The sequence below is a fragment of the Oncorhynchus clarkii genome, chromosome 13 (assembly GCF_045791955.1).
Source record: "Oncorhynchus clarkii lewisi isolate Uvic-CL-2024 chromosome 13, UVic_Ocla_1.0, whole genome shotgun sequence".
In the NCBI taxonomy this organism is placed as follows: domain Eukaryota; kingdom Metazoa; phylum Chordata; class Actinopteri; order Salmoniformes; family Salmonidae; genus Oncorhynchus; species Oncorhynchus clarkii.
In genome coordinates this window covers 3,880,653-3,897,077 of record NC_092159.1, presented here as the reverse complement: position 1 = coordinate 3,897,077, position 16,425 = coordinate 3,880,653, and the positions used below count along the sequence as shown (strand labels likewise).

Sequence of the window (16,425 nt, the reverse complement as noted above, 5' to 3'; positions counted from 1 at the left end):
TACCGATCAACCTATTGTGTGTATTGAACATTCATATTGGACAGTTTTACCTATAGAGTAGCACCACCACCCATTCTCTTGAAGTCAAAGCCACAGTGTATTGTTGCTATAGGAGTTTATGATTAATAATCCTATTTATTTCAAGCCACACTAAAATGTCACCATACTTTTCATTTAAAGCCCCACGATGTAAGATATACATCATCAGAGTGGGCCTCCCATTTAAATGTAAACAATGGAGCAAATGCATCACATGTGAACATCACTTGATTATCGGAGGGGTGTATTATGACATCATATAGAGCTACTCAGACATTCCATTCTTATCCATAATAATCTCATCATGTAGGTAGCCTACCAACACTGTATCTTTGAGCTGTTGGCTACAGTGCACGGGACAAGAGGACTTTTGCTATATAACTCAACGGTTTTTCAAAACCCTCAGTAGAGTTGAAAATGCAATGGAAACCCATTTAACTTGCATTTTTCATTCAGTACATGGGAATTCAACAGGAAAACATTTTTTTCCGTGCACTACTTTATCATGCAAAGACTTTTATCCGCAATAAACCTGTTTGATGCAAACATTTCCGGTGGGAAAATGCGTATATTGTTTTATGCAGATTTGAGAATATTCACATGAAAATCTGTCGCGAACCAGGGCCCGAACCAGGGACCTTCTGCACACATCAACAGTCACCCTCGAAGCATCGTTACCCATCGCTCCACAAAAGCCGCGGCCCTTGCAGAGCAAGGGGAACTACGACTTCAAGGTCTCAGAGCAAGTAACGTCACCAATTGAAACGCTATTTAGCGCGCACCGCTAACTAAGCTAGCCGTTTCACATCCGTTACAATTGCACGGAAATTTAGCTACTAATGCTACTAATTGATCCAACACCTGCCGCTTATTCAAACCAGCCCACTGGGCACAGATGTCAGTTCAACATCTAGTTTCTATTTACATTTCTTTGATTCGTCAACTAAAGTGAATTCAACATGAAATCAACACAAAATGTCCACCGTCATTGGATTTAGGTTGCAAGTTGGGTGAAACACAAAATGTCACCAGTCACTGGTTACCAGTTGTGTGAAAATTAATACAAATACCTTTTGTAGATGGATTTTTACAAATCCAATCCGTTTTCCACATTGATCAAATGTCACATGGATTTGTTTTGTTCAAATCAAATCAGATGTTATTGGTCACATACACATGGTTAGTGGATGTTATTGGTCACATGCACATGGTTAGCAGATGTTATTGGTGACATACACATGGTTATCAGATGTTATTGGTCACATACACATGGTTAGCAGATGTTATTGGTCACATACACATGGTTAGCAGATGTTATTGGTCACATACACATGGTTAGCAGATGTTATTGGTGACATACACATGGTTAGCAGATGTTATTGGTGACATACACATGGTTAGCAGATGTTATTGGTGACATACACATGGTTAGCAGATGTTATTGGTCACATACACATGGTTAGCAGATGTTATTGGTCACATACACATGGTTAGCAGATGTTATTGGTGACATACACATGGTTAGCAGATGTTATTGGTGACATACACATGGTTAGCAGATGTTATTGGTGACATACACATGGTTAGCAGATGTTATTGGTGACATACACATGGTTAGCAGATGTTATTGGTCACATACACATGGTTAGCAGATGTTATGGTCACATACACATGGTTAGCAGATGTTATTGGTCAGATACACATGGTTAGCAGATGTTATTGGTCACATACACATGGTTAGCAGATGTTATTGGTGACATATACATGGTTAGCAGATGTTATTGGTCACATGCACATGGTTAGCAGATGTTATTGGTCACATACACATGGTTAGGAGATGTTATTGGTCACATACACATGGTTAGCAGATGTTATTGGTCACATACACATGGTTAGCAGATGTTATTGGTCACATACACATGGTTAGCAGATGTTATTGGTCACATACACATGGTTAGCAGATGTTATTGGTCACATACACATGGTTAGCAGATGTTATTGGTCACATACACATGGTTAGCAGATGTTATTGGTCACATACACATGGTTAGCAAATGTTATTGGTGACATACACATGGTTAGCAGATGTTATGGTCACATACACATGGTTAGCAGATGTTATTGGTCACATACACATGGTTAGCAGATGTTAATGGTCGCATATACATGGTTAGCAGATGTTATTGGTGACATACACATGGTTAGCAGATGTTATGGTCACATACACATGGTTAGCAGATGTTATTGGTCACATGCACATGGTTAGCAGATGTTATTGGTCACATGCACAGGGTTAGCAGATGTTATTGTGAGTGTAGTGAAATGCTTATGCTTCTAGATCCGACAGTACAGCAGTATCAAACAGATAATATCTAACAAATTCCACAACTAAACCTAATACACATAATCCAGTAAAGGAATGGGAAATATAGAAGTATAAAACATGGATGAGCAGAAACACAGCAGTTAAGATGCAATATATAGTGAAGAATAGATAGTGAAGGATACAGTATTTACAGTTGAAGTCAAAGATTACATACACTTAGGTTGGAGTCATTAAAACACATTTTCAACCACTCCACACATTTCTTGTTAACAAACAATCGTTTTGGCAAGTCGGTTAGGACATCTGTGTTAACGACAAAATTCATTTTTCCAACAATTGTTTACAGACAGATTATTACACAATCCCAGTGGGTCAGAAGTTTACATACACTAAGTTGACTGTGCCTTTAAACAGCCTTGGAAAATTCCAGAAGATTATGTCTATAGCTTCTGATAGGCTAATTGACATCATGAGTCAATTGGAAGAGCACCTGTGAATGTATTTCAAGACCTACCTTGAAACTCAGTGCCTCTTTACTTGACATCATGGGAAAATAAATACAAATCTGCCAAGATCTCAGAAAAAAATGGTAGACCTCCACAAGTCTGGTTCATCCTTGGGAGCGATTTCCAAACGCCTGAAGGCGTCCTCTGGTCTGATGAAACAAAAATAGAACTGTTTGGACATAATGACCATCGTTATGTTCGGAGGAAAAAGGGGGATGCTTGCAAGCCGAAGAACACCATCCCCACCGTGAAGCACACAGGTGGCAGCATCACGTTGTGGGGGTGCTTCGCTGCAGGAAGGACTGGGGCACTTCACAAAATAGATGGCATCATGGGGTAGGAAAATTATGTGAATATATTGAAGCAACATCTCAAGACATCAGTCAGGAAGTTAATGCTTGGTCGCAAATGGGTCTTTCAAATGGACAATGATGCCAAGCATCAAGTCAAACCAAGATTCTTTATTTCTGAGCTCAGAGAGAACAACAGAGTTTGGTATTTGGTATTTTACTTGGATCCCCATCAGCTGTTGCAAAAGCAGCAGCTACCCCTCCTGCGGTCAACACAAAACATGACACATAATTGTCACGTCTCTCGTCGGAAGGCATGGACCAAAGCGCAGCGTGGTAAGTGTTCATGATTTTTATTTAATCAAAAAACATTAGAACAAAATAACAAAGAGAAGAACGAACAGTTCTGTAAGGCAAATCAACTATACAGAAAACAACTACCCAAAAAACACAGGTGGAAAAAGGCTGCCTAAGTATGATTCCCAATTAGAGACAACGATAGACAGCTGCCTCCGATTGGGAACCACACTGGCCAAAAAAACAAAGAAATAGAAAACATAGAAATAAAGAAACTGGAATTCCCACCTGAGTCACACCCTGGCCCAACCAAAATAGAGAATAAAAACCTCTATGGCGTGACAATAATACAGAACATCAATAGACAAGAACAGCTCAAGGACAGAACTACATACATTTTGCAAAAGGCGCACGTAGCCTCCATATCAATGCATATACACAAACTACCTAGGTCAAATAGGGGAGAGGTGTTGCTTTATCTGTTTTTTTTTAACCAGGTTTGCTATTTATTTGAGCAATATGAGATGGAAGGAAGTTCCATGCAATAAGGGCCCTATATAATACTGTACGCTTTCTTGAATTTGTTCTGGAATCTTGTGAACTGTGAAAAGACCCCCGGTGGCATGTCTGGTGGGATAAGTGTGTGTGTCAGAGATGTGTGTCATTTGACTTGTAAGAACTTTGATGATATCTGTACATTACAGGAACACCTGTGATGACAAAAGTACAATGATTCATGTTTTGCTTTAGCTTGAGATAAAGAATCAGTGGTAGACACCTTGCAAGTGCATGAAAAGGTCAACTGTACAAAGTCAGATGTCTGTGTGTTGAAACTATATTTTAGGTAACAGATGGATGAAGGGAACTAAGAGTTCCAGTCTTACATGACTAGGTAGTGGATTAATTTGGCTTCCCTCCAGGCCTGAAAACAAAGACTTTCCTCTAGGCTCATGTTAAAAATATGACAGATAGGAGTGGCTATAGAGTCAGCTACTGTCCTCAGTAGCTTTCCATCTAAGTTGTCAATGCCAGGAGGTTTGTCATTATTGATCGGTAACAATTGTTCCACCTCTCCCACACTAACTTCACAAAATTCAATACTTGCACTGCTTTTCTATCATTATGTTTTTTACAAGGTTTTTTTCATCATTCTTTATATCATTGATCTTGGCTTCATAATAAAGTTGATTATTTTTGTTGAGTTTGGTCACATCATTTCTCAATTTGCAGTTCATAAAACAGCCGGCCAGATGTGCAGCCAGACTTATTAGCCACTCCTTTTGCCCCAACTCTTTCAAACATACAGTTTTTAAATTCCTCATCAATCCATGGAGCCTTAACAGTTCTAACAGTCAGTTTCTTAACAGGTACATGTTTATCAATAATTGGAAGAAGCAATTTCATCTGGTAAAAACAGGTAAACACATAAGTCAACAATATAAGACAATGGGAGCACTGTGTATGTTCTCTGATGAGTTGTGAGTCAATGAGATGTGAAATATCAATATACATGCTAAGAGAAGTAATTTCTCTCTCCTGTGTGGATTCTCTAATGACGTTTAAGTGATTGTTATGAGTAATATGTTTTCCCAAAATCTAATCTTCTGTAAAGCCTTCTCCTCTGTGTCTCATGTTATTTCAGGCTTCCTAAATGGGCAAAGGCTTTGCATCCTGGGAGGAGTGGTAATGCATCTCCCCTGTGTGTATTATCTTGTGCTGTTTCAGGGCCCCTAACTGGTTAAAACACTTGACACAGCGGGAGCAGTGGTAAGGCTTCTCTCCTGTATGTATTCTTTCGTGTTTTTTCAGATCCCCTGCCCCGTTGAAACACTTGCCACACTGGGAGCAGTGGTAAGGCTTCTCCCCTGTGTGTATTCTTTCGTGTTTTTTCAGATACCCTGCCCAGGTGAAACACTTTCCACACTGGGAGCATTGGTAAGGCTTCTCCCCTGTGTGAATTTTCTCATGGGCTTTCAGGTGTCCTTTCTCGCTATACATCTTTTCACATTGCGAGCAATGGTAAGGCTTCTCCCCTGTGTGTATTCTCTCATGTCGTTTCAGCTTCCCCAAATCGTTAAAACCCTTTCCACACTGGGAGCAGTGGTAACGATTCTCCCCTGTGTGTATTACCTTGTGCTGTTTCAGGGTCCCTAATTGGTTGAAACACTTTCCACAGTGGGAGCAATGGTAAGGCTTCTCCCCTGTGTGTATTCTCTCATGTCGTTTCACCTTGCCCAAATCGTTAAAACGCTTTCCACAGTGGGAGCAGTGGTAAGGCTTTTCACCCGTGTGTATTCTCTCGTGTCGTTTCAGCTTCCCCAAATCGTTACAACCCTTTCCACACTGGGAGCAGTGGTAAGGCTTCTCCCCTCTGTGTATTCTCTCGTGTCGTTCCAGCTTCCCCAAATCGTTAAAACGCCTTCCAGTCTGGGAGCAGTGGTAAGGCTTATCCCCTGTGTGTATTCTCCCGTGTCGTTTCAGCTTTCCCAAATCGTTAAAACCCTTTCCACACTGGGAACAGTGGTAAGGCTTCTCCCCTGTGTGTATTCTCTCATGTTGTTTAAGCTCATTTAAGTGGTTATAACCCTTTCCACAGTGGGAACACTGGTGTCGTCTTGCTGGTTTGTACGTCCCTGGCTCTGGTTCCTCTGAGTCTGGTCTTTCTCCTGCCAAAGACAGTGTGTTTTTTAAATAGAGACCCGAATGAAACCTCCACATATAAAACGGCCTTGCTACGAGGGTAAATCCTAATCAGATCCCTCAATAACCTAAGGCCCGTTTTAACAATCTCAGTGTGATTTTAAAACAAATGTTGTAAAGTTTCCTGGTAATTACTGACAATGTTTACACTACTTATTTATTCATTCTGTTTTCGTCAGAACACAAAAAACTAAACAGTTCTAGGACACTCAAGACACAGACGTCACTGGATTCCAATCGGGCAGGTAGTTCTAAATATATAACTTTAATAGCTGTATGATACAGAATGCGACCTACAGTCGTGGTCAAAAGTTTTGAGAATGAAAAATATTAATTTCCACAAAGTTTGCTGCTTCAGTGTCTTTAGATATTTTAGTCAGATGTTACTATGGAATGCTGAAGTATAATTACAAGCATTTCATAAGTGTCAAAGGTTTTTATTTACAATGACATTAAGTTGATGCAGTGTATATATTTGCAGTGTTGACCCTTCTTTTTCAAGACCTCTGCAATCTGCCCTGGCATGCTGTCAATTAACTTCTGGGCCACATCCTGACTAACGGCAGCCCATTCTTGCATAATCAATGCTTGGATTTTGTCAGAATTTGTGTTTTTTTTTTGTTTGTCCACCCGCCTCTTGATGATTGACCACAAGTTCTCAATGGGATTAAGGTCTGGGGAGTTTCCTGGCCATGGACCCAAAATACTGATGTTTTGTTACCCGAGCCACTTAGTTATCACTTTTGCCTTATGGCAAGGTGCTCCATCATGCTGGAAAAGGCATTGTTCGTCACCGAACTGTTCCTGGATGGTTGGGAGAAGTTGCACTCGGAGGATGTGTTGGTACCATTCTTTATTCATGGCTGTGTTCTTAGGCAACATTGTGAGTGAGCCCACACCCTTGGCTGAGAAGCAACTCACACATGAATGTTGGTACCATTCTTTATTCATGGCTGTGTTCTTAGGCAACATTGTGAGTGAGCCCACACCCTTGGCTGAGAAGCAACTCACACATGAATGGTCTCAGGATGCTTTACTGTTGGCATGACACAGGACTGATGGTAGCGCTCACCTTGCCTTCTCCGGACAAGCTTTTTTCCGGATGCCCCAAACATTCGGAAAGGGGATTCATCAGAGAAAATGACTTTACCCCAGTCCTCAGCAGTCTCACCAATCCCTGTAACTTTTGCAGAATATCAGTATGTCCCTGATGTTTTTCCTGGAGAGAAGTGGTTTCTTTGCTGCCCTTCTTGACACCAAAAGTCTTCGCTTCACTGTGCGTGCAGATGCACTCACACCTGCCTGCTGCCATTCCTGAGCAAGCTCTGTACTGTTGGTGCCCCAATCCCGCAGCTGAATCAACAAGCCTTCTTCACAACAATTGAACCGCTCTCCTTGAAGTTCTTGATGATCCGATAAATGGTTGATTTTGGTGCAATCTTACTGGCAGCTATATCCTTGCCTGTGAAGCCCTTTTTGTGCAAAGCAATGATGACGGCACATGTTTCCTTGCAGGTAACCGTGGGTGACATATGAAGAACAATGATTCCAAGCACCACCCTCCTTTTGAAGCTTCCAGTTTTGGGGGAGATTCAGTTAATTTGCATAGAAAAGAGGGACTTTGCAATTAGTTGCAATTCATCTGAACACTCTTCATAACATTCTGGAGTATATGCAAATTGCCATCATACAAACTGAGGCAGCAGACTTTGTGAAAATTAACATTTGTGTCATTCTCAAACATTTTGGCCACGACTGTACACACTTCCTTAAACATAAAATAAGTATATAAGTCATTTTAAGTGGAAGTCCAAAACTTGATTTTAAGTTGAAGACACAAAGCACATCAGTAAAATCTCCCCGTTGTTGAAAGGGTTCGACACCTGCTGTTTTAGTGGCCCAATTTCTTATTTAGACGTTCACAGATTTTCAGCATTTTGACTATCGCTGATGTCATATTTTGGGTAAAGTAAAAAATAAAGTGAAATATTTGGAAAGATGTTCCTAAAACTGATAGTAACTACAATCATTTTTTACATCCCTGTTAGTTAACATTAGTTAGTTTAAATGTATTCTCTGCCAAGATAATCGATCCACCTGACAGGTGTGGCATATCAAGAAGCTGATTGAACACCTTGATTATTACACAGGTGCACCTTGTGCCGGGGAAAATAAAAGGCCACTCAAATATGCAGTTTTGTCACACAAAACACACACAACGTCACTAGTCACGTTTTGCAGGACAGCACTACAGGGATTCTATTCAACTAACTTTAATAACTAGGGTTAATACCTGCCTGGCGCACCAACAAAACTTTATCTTTACCACCCTCTAACAATACCGCTACAGAATTAGCATAGTAGGCCATGTAACTTAAGGTAATCTGAAATATTATTATTATTCCTTGACACCCATTCTGAAAATCACTGCAGCTCTTTGTAAGTGTTGCTGTCATTTCAGTTTCCGTGGTAGCTGACGTGTACAGTGTTGAGTCATCCGCATACAGACACACACTGGCTTTACTCAAATGTCGTTGGCATGTCGTTGGTAAAGATTGAAAAAGGTAGGTTCCAAACAGCTGCCCTGGGGAATTCCTGATTCTACCTTGATTTTGTTGTACAGGCTTCCATTAAATAACATTCTCTGTGTTCTGTTAGACAGGTAGTTCTGGGGCGGCAGGTAGCCTAGTGGTTAGAGCGGTAGGCCAGTAACCAAAAGGTTGCTGGATCTTATCACCGAGTTGACAAGGTAAAACTCTGTCGTTCTGCCCCTGAACAAGGCAGTCCTAGGTCGTCATTGAAAATAAGAATTTGTTCTTAACCGACTTGCCTAGTTAAATAAAGGTTAGCTTTTTTTGTAGTATAGCAGGGGGTGTAAAGCCATACGTTTTTTCAGCAGCAGACTACGATCGATAATGTCAAAAGCCGCAAACAATATTTTTATAGTCATCAATTTCTCTCAGCCAATCAAGTGCTGTGTTTATTGAATGTCCTTCCCTATAAACCTGATCACAGCTTTCCTCAGTATTAGTTAATTAATTAACAGTGTCTAGAGTTTAGTTTGCCTGTTCAACAGTCTTGTAAAGATAGGGGGGTTGACTGGGACAGGCAATGTAATATCCATAATGTTTTAAGGAAAAGTTTTTGTAAAACAAGCACCTTACATTGGATCATCTTGCAATTTTCTCTCTAAAGCTAACTTTCATCAAGGTTTTATATGGTCTATTGGTTCCTCTCTAAAGCTAACTTTCATCAAGGTTTTATATGGTCTATTGGTTTCTCTCTTTTCATTGGCAGAATCATTTGTCAGTGTTATGATATTCATAACATCCATATCCACCAGTCTATCTTCCTGTCAACTAACAGAACTCCACTGGTTGTCCTGGTAACAGATACCAGTGGGCAGATCTGTTGTATTTGTTCAAACTAAACTACAGCACTTACTTTGATGAGTCAAATCTGATCCTTTCATCTCTTCTCCTCCCCTAACAGTTCCACTCAGCCCCGTTGTTTTCCTGAAGTCCACCAGCAGCACAGACAACCTCTTCATACCCAGCAGTAAGGTGCGACTGGGAGAGGCACGACACATGGACTCCGGGAGGCTGGAAGGGCTAGCGTTGTCCTAGTAACCATAAAGAGGGGACACAGATACACATCATTATGGATGCTAATGTCGCTGTTGTCATAAAGTGCTCTACAGAAACCCAGCCCAAGCTGATAAAGCAAGCTGTATGCTAGACCAGACCAAGCTGTACCATCTGGTGTTCTGATCTGCAGAGACTCTTCTCTGCCTCGTCAGCATCAGGATGTTGTTGAGGCTCCGCAGAGGATCCACCATAGTCATGTCTCTCTCCTGTGTGAATGAGAACATCAAACAGATGGTAAACTTATGATATTCTATTGCAATCACAGAGTCTTACAAGAATATGTCTAAAAAGGGCCTAAAATGGCCACTTTCATCTTGATTTCCTAAAAAAATATTTGTGATGCAAATGTAAAAGGGTTGTTCCACAAAATGCGTGCCTTTTTTATATTTTAAGTAGAACATACGCAGCAATATTGAATTTTAAGACCGTTATACTAGATGGGGGGAACTTTAATGCCGACCACATGGAGAATTCAATACATCTAATTGAAAAGTCGCAAAAGTATATTAACCAATGGCAGATCGACCATTTAACAATTCCTACAGTAAGAATGCCCATTAAAAACCCCACATTAGTTCAACAACTGCATAGTTTGTCCCTGTTTTTAAGACAGTACTCACTGGTGTCAATCGGATCTTCTGTCTCCTCCTTTTTCACTCTCAAAACCTCTTCCTCCTTCACGTTTATTAAGATAGCATCCTCTTCCTCTCTAAAAGGTTCGTTCTCTTCTTTCACTATAACAGCCTCCTCTTCCTCCTTTTTCATTCTGAAAGATTCTTTCTCCAAACAGCAGACCTCCGCTTCATTAGCAAGGGAGGAGTAGTTCAGTGAGCTCATGGTCAGGGATGTTAGCTAGCTAGCTAGCATTAGCGACTAGCCTAGTGCTAACCTCAGTATCAATCTTTAACAAGTTTGCAAATTGAACAAGCACATTAGGTTAAAGTTCACCAGTAGATACGTCAACCGAAATTTGTTTAAAACACTGAGATTAGCTCATGTACAATAACATGGTCTAAAGAATCAATATTTTAGTTTTATGTTGTCTAGCAAGCTACCGAGGTGGTTGAAAGAGTTGGCGCCTTGTTGTTCCTGAAGAAGCGTCCCGTCCAGTCCATTATACGTCATCAAGAAGCATCACCTGAAAGACGCCCATCGCCATCTGCTGACTGGAGTGGGTAACGCAGTTTGGAAACAATAGTTACGACACTTATTATATTGGAAAGAACGTCATAATAATTTAACAATTAGCTGATATATTTTCTCTTACGTCTTTCAAATGATACTTTCCTGTACACAGACGTAGAAGCTTAATATGAATATGTGGATAATAAATAAATACTTCTACGAATAGGTAGTGTTTTAAAACACATTTCTGTTAATACTCTGTTCATTTTTCACATTCGTTTTTATTAGATGTGACCATACTTTCCCCTTAAAGCCACGCTCTATTCGATACAAATCATACTGTAAACAACAGAGCCAATGCATCACATGCAAATAGCTCTTGAATATCTTTGGTGCTTTGCACTGGGTAGACAAAACATTAAGAACACCTGCTCCTTCCATGACTTAGAAAGACTAGATGAATACAGGCTAAAGCTATGATCCCTTATTGATGTCACTAGTTAAATCCACTTCAATCAGTGTAGATGAAGGGGGGAGTCAGGTTAAATAAGGAATTTTAAGCCTTGAGACATGAGACATGGATTGTGCATGTGTGCCACTCAGATGGTGAATGGGGAAGACAACATATTTAAGTGTCTTTGAACAGGGTATGGTAGTAGGTGCCAGGCTCATCGGTTTGTGTCAATAACTGCAATGTTGCTGGGTTTTTACAGCTCAACAGTTTCCCAAGAATGGTCCACCATCCAAACAGTGGCTGTCAGTGCCGTTTAAGTTGAGGCAGGACGATTTGTTGATTCATGGCTTTATTTCTATTACAGCATATTAGATGACTGTCATTCATATTCCATTCACCCTGTTCAATGTAACAGCGGTAGGTTTAGACTACTAGATGATACTAACATTTCCCCTATACCCATCATGAGGTTGCAACCTAGCCTATGAATGAAAGTTTAGAATGTAGGTTCACACAGGTTGAGAGAAAAGGTTGAGGTGACAGACAGTGACACATTCAATATCGCCTTGCACACTCTCGCCTGCATCTAGCTGAAATAGAGGTTCTATTGGACAAATTCACGTATGTTTATCCTGGTTGTCAACAGAATCGGAATGTATACACCCCTGATCATGCATAAACACAGTTCACTTTCATTACAGACACGTTGTTTTCCTTCTGTCCTCCTCTCACCTTTTCCCCCTCGCTTCTGTACTTCAATGCACAACACATCAGCTGTATGTGACCAGGAGAAAAAACCTTTCCAAGCCAAACCATATCATGACTGAAACACACAGCTTATATTGTTGCCACCATATTAGCTAAAATAACATCATTAGTCAACAGAGCTAATGGAACGAACGCGCTAGTCCACGTTGTAGTGTACAGTCAGTAAGCAGTTTAGCATTTACATTGTCGGGTCCCAGTGGCAATAAATTAGTAAAACGAAAAGCTTACCTTGACTTGGAAGAGTTCCAGTGTTGTGTTGGATAGTCATAGCCAGCTAGCTAACATAGCATCGCTCTGTTTGAGCAGAGTGTTTCAGTAGGCTAAACTAGCTAGCTGCATTTGCTAGCTAAGTAAGTGAAAATGAAAGTGGAAAATAAGTGACGAAATATCTCTCTCGCTTCTCCTTCATTTTGGAATAAATTAATTTGTTCAAAACTGTTCAACTATTGTCTTTTTCTCTCTTTGAGTCAACTACTCACCACATGTTATGCACTGCAGTGCTAGCTAGCTAAAAGCTCATGTTTTCAGTACTAAATTCATTCTCTGATCCTTTCATTGGTTGGACAACATGTCTGGTTCATGCTGCAAGAGCTCTGATAGGTTGGAGGACATCCTCCAGGAAGTTGTCATAATAACTGTGTAAGTCTATGGAAGCCTTGAGAACCATGAGCCTCCTAGGTTTTGTATTGAAGTCAATGAACCCAGAGGAGGATGCAAAATAGTATGTTTTAATCAATGAATAGGTTACATGATTAGATTTAGTATGGTATCTAAAAAGGATAAAACTTTTGAAATTATTTAAACATTTTAATAAAATATCTGAGGACGATGGTTCTCCCCTTCCTCCTCTGAGGAGCCTCCACTACACCCAAAGGACATCCAGCCAACTTGACACAATTGTGGGAAGCATTGGAGTCAACATGGGCAAGCATTCCTGTGGAAAGCTATCGACACCTTGTAGAGTCCATGCCCCGACGAATTGAGGCTGTTCTGAGGGAAAACGGGGAGGGTCCAACTCCATATTAGGAAGGTGTTCCAAATGTTTGGTATAATCAGTGGATATATCTGACATTTAGCAGACACTTTTATCCAAAGTGATTTGCAGCCACTACCCTTGTTTTACAAGCACCATACTCTACCAACTGAGCTACAGGACCACAAGGAAAGACCAAGGATGGACGGAGATAAAAAACATTAGAAAACACACATACACACACACACACCACACACACACACACACACACACCACACACACACACACACACACACACACACACACACACACACACCACACACCCCACACACCACACACCAATACACCACACACACACACACCACAAAACATTAGAAAACACATATACACACACACACACACACACACACACACATACACACCACACACACACCACACACATACCACACACACACCACAAAACATTAGAAAACACACACACACACACACCACACACATCGCCTGAGTTTGAAAAATATAATTTAATCAAAGACGTAACATTGAAACTGATTTAGTTCAAATAAATTGTTATTTGTCACATCAATACAACAGGTGTAGTAGACCTCACTGTGAAATGCTGAATACAGCAGGTGTAGTAGACCTCACTGTGAAATGCTGAATACAACAGGTGTAGTAGACCTCACTGTGAAATGCTGAATACAGCAGATGTAGTAGACCTCACTGTGAAATGCTGAATACTGCAGGTGTAGTAGATCTCACTGTGAAATGCTGAATACAGCAGGTGTAGTAGACCTCACTGTGAAATGCTGAATACAGCAGGTGTAGTAGATCTCACTGTGAAATGCTGAATACAACAGGTGTAGTAGACCTCACTGTGAAATGCTGAATACAGCAGGTGTAGTAGACCTCACTGTGAAATGCTGAATACAACAGGTGTAGTAGACCTCACTGTGAAATGCTGAATACAGCAGGTGTAGTAGACCTCACTGTGAAATGCTGAATACAGCAGGTGTAGTAGACCTCACTGTGAAATGCTGAATACAACAGGTGTAGTAGACCTCACTGTGAAATGCTGAATACAGCAGGTGTAGTAGACCTTACTGTGAAATGCTGAATACAACAGGTGTAGTAGACCTCACTGTGAAATGCTGAATACTGCAGGTGTAGTAGATCTCACTGTGAAATGCTGAATACTGCAGGTGTAGTAGATCTCACTGTGAAATGCTGAATACAGCAGGTGTAGTAGATCTCAATGTGAAATGCTGAATACAGCAGGTGTAGTAGACCTCACTGTGAAATGCTGAATACAACAGGTGTAGTAGACCTCACTGTGAAATGCTGAATACAGCAGGTGTAGTAGACCTCACTGTGAAATGCTGAATACAGCAGGTGTAGTAGACCTCACTGTGAAATGCTGAATACTGCAGGTGTAGTAGTTAAAAAAGTTTGAAATATCCAATAAATGTCGTTCCACTTCATGATTGTGTCCCACTTGTTGTTGATTCTTCACAAAAAAATACAGTTTTATATCTTTATGTTTGAAGCCTGAAATGTGGCAAAAGGTCGCAAAGTTCAAGGGGGCCGAATACTTTCGCAAGGCACTGTACATAAGTATTCAGACCCTTTGCTATGAGAATCGAAATTGAGCTCAGGTGCATCTTGTTTCCATTGATCATCCTTGAGATGTTTCTACAACTTGATTGGAGTCAAATTGAGTTGATTGGACATGATTTGGAAAGGCACACACCTGTCTATATAAGGTCCCACAGTTTACAGCGCAAGTCAGAGCAAAAACCAAGCCATGAAGTGGAAGGAATTGTCCGTAGAGCGCCGGCACAGATATGGGGAAGGGAGACAACAACAAAAAATATGCCGCATTGAAGTTCCCAAAGAACACAGTGGCTACCATCGTTCTTAAAAGGAAAAGTTTGGAACCACCAAGGCTCTTCCTAGAGCTGGCCGCCTGGCCAAACTGCGCAATCAGGGGAGAAGGGCCTTGGTCTGGGAGGTTACCAAGAACCCGATGGTCACTCTGACAGAGATATAGAGTTCCTCTGTGGAGATGGGAGACACCAACACTTGCCTAAATAGCCCATATGCCACCATAGGAAGTGTTATGTGTTGTTCGCGATGAGCCTTGGTCAATTTAGCTCAGAGTATGCCACCCTATTCTATCTGTCACCTTTTTTAAATTAATTTTTTTCACCTTTATTTAACCAGGTAGGCTAGTTGAGAACAAGTTCTCATTTACAACTGCGACCTGGCCAAGATAAAGCATAGCAGTGTGAATAGACAACACAGAGTTACACATGGAGTAAACAATTAACAAGTCAATAACACAGTAGAAAAAAAAGAGAGTCTATATACATACCTAATCCTGCCTAATAGGCAGGCCAATCCTGGAGGGAAGTATTGGCTGTAAGAAGTAAGAACATAACATCTGGTTATTTTTAAATTACTTCTTATGACATTGCTTGCCAGACTGAACATTGTAATTCATATTTTCCAGTCTGCGTTACCCACTCCAGTCAGCAGATGGCGTTATGAATTTTTCAGGTGATGCTTCTTGCATGACGTATAATCTAGTGGACGGGACAGGAGGCTTCTTCAACCGCGACAAAAGGCTTCTGATTTAACCACGCTGTGCTTTGCTAGCAAACCTAAAACCGAAACATTAGAGCTCTTTAGACCAATCTTGTGTATATTACTCTTAGTGTTTTCAACATAATTCTGTTTACATATCTACTGGTTCATTTAAACGTAATTTGCTTGTTAAATTAGCAAATGTGTTACATTGATACTGCACTAGGCTAATCTCCCGGAGCATAAACTCACTAATCTAGACGGAGAAAGAAACTGGTGAAAGGAGGCAAAGAAGCTTCCTTATATTAAGCAAACCAGATGGTGCCATTTTCTTGTTTGTTTTTATTTTATTGACGGATAGCCAGGGACACACTCCAACTCTCTGACAATCTACAATTGAAACGTGTGTTTAGTGAGTCTGCCAGATCAGAGCCAGTAATGATTACCAGGGATGTTCTCTTGATTAGTGAGTGAATTGGACCATTTTCCTGTCCTGCTAAGCCTTCGAAATGTAATGAGTACTTTTGGGTGTCAGGGAAATGTATGGAGTAAAAAGTACATTTTCTTTATGTACGTAGTGAAGTAAAAGTACAATTAGTCAAAAATAGTAAAGTACAGATTCCCCGGAAAGCTACTTAAATAGTACTTTAAAGTATTTTTACTTAAGTACTTTACACCACTGATCACAAACAATATAAAAAACACAATTAAAGTGGC

General features: G+C 40.5%; 1 protein-coding gene across 1 annotated transcript in view; it reads right to left on the bottom strand.

Annotated features, from left to right (window-relative positions):
* The window catches only part of LOC139424281 (zinc finger protein 721-like), a 291,616-nt gene that overhangs the window by 21,867 nt on the left and 253,324 nt on the right, over nt 1-16,425 (bottom strand). The window contains exon 7 of the mRNA XM_071175971.1: nt 5,246-5,763. Within this exon, the coding sequence (XP_071032072.1) occupies nt 5,246-5,763 (518 nt within the window). The remainder of the gene's footprint in view (nt 1-5,245; nt 5,764-16,425) is intronic.